At 57.5% G+C, this 4,260-nt stretch overlaps 1 protein-coding gene across 2 annotated transcripts in view; it reads left to right on the top strand.

The window, feature by feature from the left end:
• The window catches only part of CCDC65 (coiled-coil domain containing 65), an 8,760-nt gene extending 8,083 nt beyond the window's left edge, over positions 1–677 (top strand). For both annotated transcript variants that reach the window (XM_015850532.2, XM_015850531.2), the window contains 2 exons: positions 160–312; positions 406–677. In XM_015850532.2, coding sequence (XP_015706018.1) covers positions 160–312; positions 406–660 — 408 coding nt within the window. In that variant the 3' untranslated portion in view covers positions 661–677. The remainder of the gene's footprint in view (positions 1–159; positions 313–405) is intronic.
• The last annotated feature ends 3,583 nt before the right edge of the window (positions 678–4,260 follow it).

Genomic DNA, 4,260 nt, shown 5'->3' on the forward strand with positions numbered 1-4,260 from the left:
GGGTTATGGGGGAGTTGGGTTATGGGGAGGGGTTGGGATATGGGATGTGGGGTTGGGATATGGGATGTGGGGTGGGATTTGGGGGGGTTGTGATATTGGGGGGGGGTCTCCATCCCTTTATCTCTCCCCCATCCCTTTATCTCTCCCCCCTTATCACAGGCCGAGCGCATCCTGCGTCTGGCCGAGCTGTGCCGTAAGATGGAGAGTGAGGAGGAGAAGGTGCTGCCGTTCCAGCCGCCATCGCTGGGACCCACCGAGCTGAGCGAGGCACAACGTGTCCTCAACGAGACCCCCACGGAGCCCCTGGTGCAGGTCAGGGGGCAGCACGGGGGTCCCGGGGGTCCCGTCCCGCTGTGGGGTGGGAGGACGGAGCTTTGGGACCCCATTAGTGCTTTATCCCCATAGACCATGCAGGACTATGTGGGGCTGGAGCGGTTCTGGCAGCGCTACAACAAGGTGAAGCTGGAGGAGCTGGTTGTGGGGCAGCACAGGGCGGCTCTGACCCACAGCAACCGGCAGCTGCGGGGGGTGCTACGGAGATACCTGGATGGGATAACGGTGCCCAGACCCTACACCGTGATGGATGGTAACAGGGCTGCCCCACAGCAACACGGCCCCATAGAACAGCAGCCAGATGTGGGGCACGGTGTGGGGCCATAAAGGACATGAGATGTGCACACGGTGCCTGCAGGGCGTATTGGTGTCACACAGCACTCGGCATTGAGCCCTATAGGGGCACGGGACCCACATATAGGGGCACACGGATCACTATGGGATGGGGGGATGCTCTGACCCACATATAGGGGCACACAAATCCACATATAGGGGCACAGGACCCACATATAGGGGCACAGAGAACACTATGGGCTGGGGGCTGCTCTGAACCCCCATAGAACACTATGGGATGGGAGGATGATCTGAACCACATATAGGGGCACACACACCCCCATAGGGGCACACAGAACCCACATATAGGGGCACACACAACACTATGGGATGGGGGGATGCTCGGACCCCCCCCATGGGGGCACACAAACCCACATATAGGGGCACAGGACCCACATATAGGGGCACACAGAACCCACATATGGGGGCACACAGAACCCACATATAGGGGCACACAGAACACTACGGGATGGGGGATGCTCTGACCCACATATAGGGGCACACAGAACACTAACCGGGAATGGGGGATGTCTGACGCCACATATAGGGGCAACACAGAACCCACATATATGGGCACACATTACACCATGGGCTGTGGTCCAGCTGTGCCCCCATCCATCCCATCACATCCCATATATCACATCCCATACATCACACATCCCACTATCACACATCGCGCATATCAACACATCCCATATCAAACGGCACAATTTTCCCATATCACACATCCCGATAGCCATACACAATCCCATATATCACACCATCCCATCACACACATCCCATCACACACATCCCATCACACACATCCCATCACACATCCCATATCACACATCCCATATAACACATCCCATATAACACATCCCATACACACATCCATCAACAGTGTATATCAGCAATCCCATATCCACATCCATATAATCACCCCCCATCCTCACTCACCGATCGTTGCTTTAAATCGCTTTTATTCTCGGTCTTGCCCTTGCCCGCTCGTCCCCCCTGTGTCTCCTCCCGCTCCGCTCCTCTACCTCCGTTTCCGGTACAGCCGGATCCCGACGGCGCCATCAGCGCCGGCAGCAGCTCGTAGGCAAGAACCAGGCAACCAGCCGCTGCAACAGCGCGCGCCAGGCTGCCTCCGAGACGGAACACGCGACACCAAGTGGACGCGAACCCGCAGCAAAGGCGTCACCTTGCGGGCGGGAAATGGGGGGGAAATGGGGGTGATGGGGGGGCAAATGGGTTATGGGGGGAGATGAGGGTATGTGGTGATGAGGGATGGGGGAGTGGATGGGGGTGATGGGGTAAGAGGGGAGATTGGGGAGATGGGGGAGAATGGGGGCTAACAGGGGGGTATGAGGGATGGGGGTTGATGGGGGGGAATGGGGGGGAATGGGGGGTTATGGGGGTATGGGGGGATAAGAGGTAATGGGCGAGAGGGATTTGGGGATAATGAGAGACTGGGGGGGGGATGGGGGCTGGGGGCAAATGGGGGTGATTGGGGGGTAATGGGGGAGATGGGTGGGATGGGGGGTTATGGGGGGGAAGATGGGGGGAGATGGCGGAAGAGGGGGGAAATGGTGATGGGGGGAAATGGGGGATGGAGGGGAAGGGGGGATAGGGGTGTATACTAGGGAGGCGACGGTTATAGGGCGGGATGTGAGGGCAGAATGGGGGTAAATGCGGGGGGGATAGGGACCTGGTAGGGAATGGGGGGGGAATGGGGGTAGGGGGAAGGGAGGGAGGCAATATGGGGAAGTGGACTAAGTGGGGTAACGGGTCGAGGGAACTGGGGGAGGTATGGAGGCGGGTATCGTAGTATGACATATCGTATACTGAGGAGAACGGCCTAACAGCTCAGTGGATCTCGACAACTACGAGAAAAGCAAGGATATTAGGTATAGAATCATGAAACGCGTATTCTAATGACGACGTGAAAGAACAGAAAAAAGGGCCAGAATAAGAGTGGGGAATCGATCAAGTAAGTCGGGTAACCGTTGCTTTTGATGGACTGCTTGCTTCGCTTATCAACATGATAAGCCGCGGATACTCGTGGCATTCTGGTGACTGTAGGGTGCAGACCGCAGACTTGGCGATGCTTTTGCCTGAGCCTGTCGCCTGCTGTGGGATTGGCTTATGTCTTGATGTGGGGGTGGGTGTTTTCTACCTGTCCTACGCCTAGCGATGCGTGGTGTGATGACACCACAACACACCACCCGCCAGGCGACGAGAAGGGGGGGGTGGGGGTGAGGAGGAGGGGTGGGTAGGGTTAGGGGTTAGGGGCGGCTGCGGCCCGCGACTAGGATCTGAGAGCCGAGAAAGGTGGGGCGGATTCGGGCCCGCGGAGATGGCGACGCGCGTGGTATTAGTGTTGCGCCGATGAGGATCTGAGCCCAGCATTCAGCGCCGCAACAGCAGCTGCGCGCCATAAGAGCTAACCAACATCAGCCGCAGCAAGGCAGTGGGCTCGCGGGCAGTGCCTGAGAGGGTGGGTGGCAGGGGGTGACTTGGCGGCGGCGTGGCGGGGGCGGGATAACCAGACATGCCGGCCAATAGACTGAACCAAATCTATTCAACTCGCTTCTTTGCCGCCAACAGGCAGCTCCTGGCCTCGAGTAGGATCTGGACCCGACGGCAGCAGCCCACAGACAGCTCCTGCCTTAATAGATATGACCCCCACTGCACGCCCCAACAGCAAAGCTTCTACCCATAGATCTGACCCAATGTGCTCCACTGCAGCTCCAGGTCCCGTAGAATCTGACCCCCAGCAAGCCCATGCCCGTAAGATCTGACCCCAATCAGCCACACACAGGCTCTCTGACCCCTACATCTGACCCAAATCTGGGGTGGGTAACAGACCCACACCATCTCCTGCCCATATATCAACTCAGGCATGTGCGCCACAGCAAGCTCCTGCCCATAGATCTGTGACCCAAAATCTGCTCCCACACCAATCTCCCGCCCATAGAAGTCTAACCACACAGCCCCACAGCCCGGCTCCTGCCCCAGTGATCTGGAGCCGCACATCAGACCCACAAAAGCAGCTCCTGTCCATAGATCTGACCCACATCAGACCACACAGCAGCTGCTGACCTAGATCTTTGACCACATCTAGCCGCCACAGCAGGCTCGCTGCCCCATAGACCTGACCACACATTTTCCCCACAGCAGCTCCTGGAAGGGGGGGTCCGCATAAGATTTGACCCACAGATCTCTTCCGTTATAGATCTGACCCCCATCAGCCCCACAACAGCTCCTGCCCCATAGATCTTCTAGTTAACTAACCCAAATCAGCCCCGCAGCAGCTCCTGCCCCATAGATCAGACCAACATCAGCCCCACAGTAGCTCCTGCCCCATAGATCTGACCCACATCTGCCCAAAGACCATCTCCTGGCCCCATAGATTCTTTCCCACATCAGCCCTGCGATGTAAGAGTACGAGACAGCATATATCCTGCCCCATAGATCTGACACACATCATATGTAAAGCAGCTGCTGCCCAATAGATATGACCCACAGCAGCTTCAGCCCCCAAGGATCTGACCCACATCAGCCCCACAGCAACTCCTGCCCCATATGATTTCTGACACCAACTATGAT

Source organism: Coturnix japonica, unplaced genomic scaffold (assembly GCF_001577835.2).
Source record: "Coturnix japonica isolate 7356 unplaced genomic scaffold, Coturnix japonica 2.1 chrUnrandom485, whole genome shotgun sequence".
Lineage (NCBI taxonomy): Eukaryota > Metazoa > Chordata > Aves > Galliformes > Phasianidae > Coturnix > Coturnix japonica.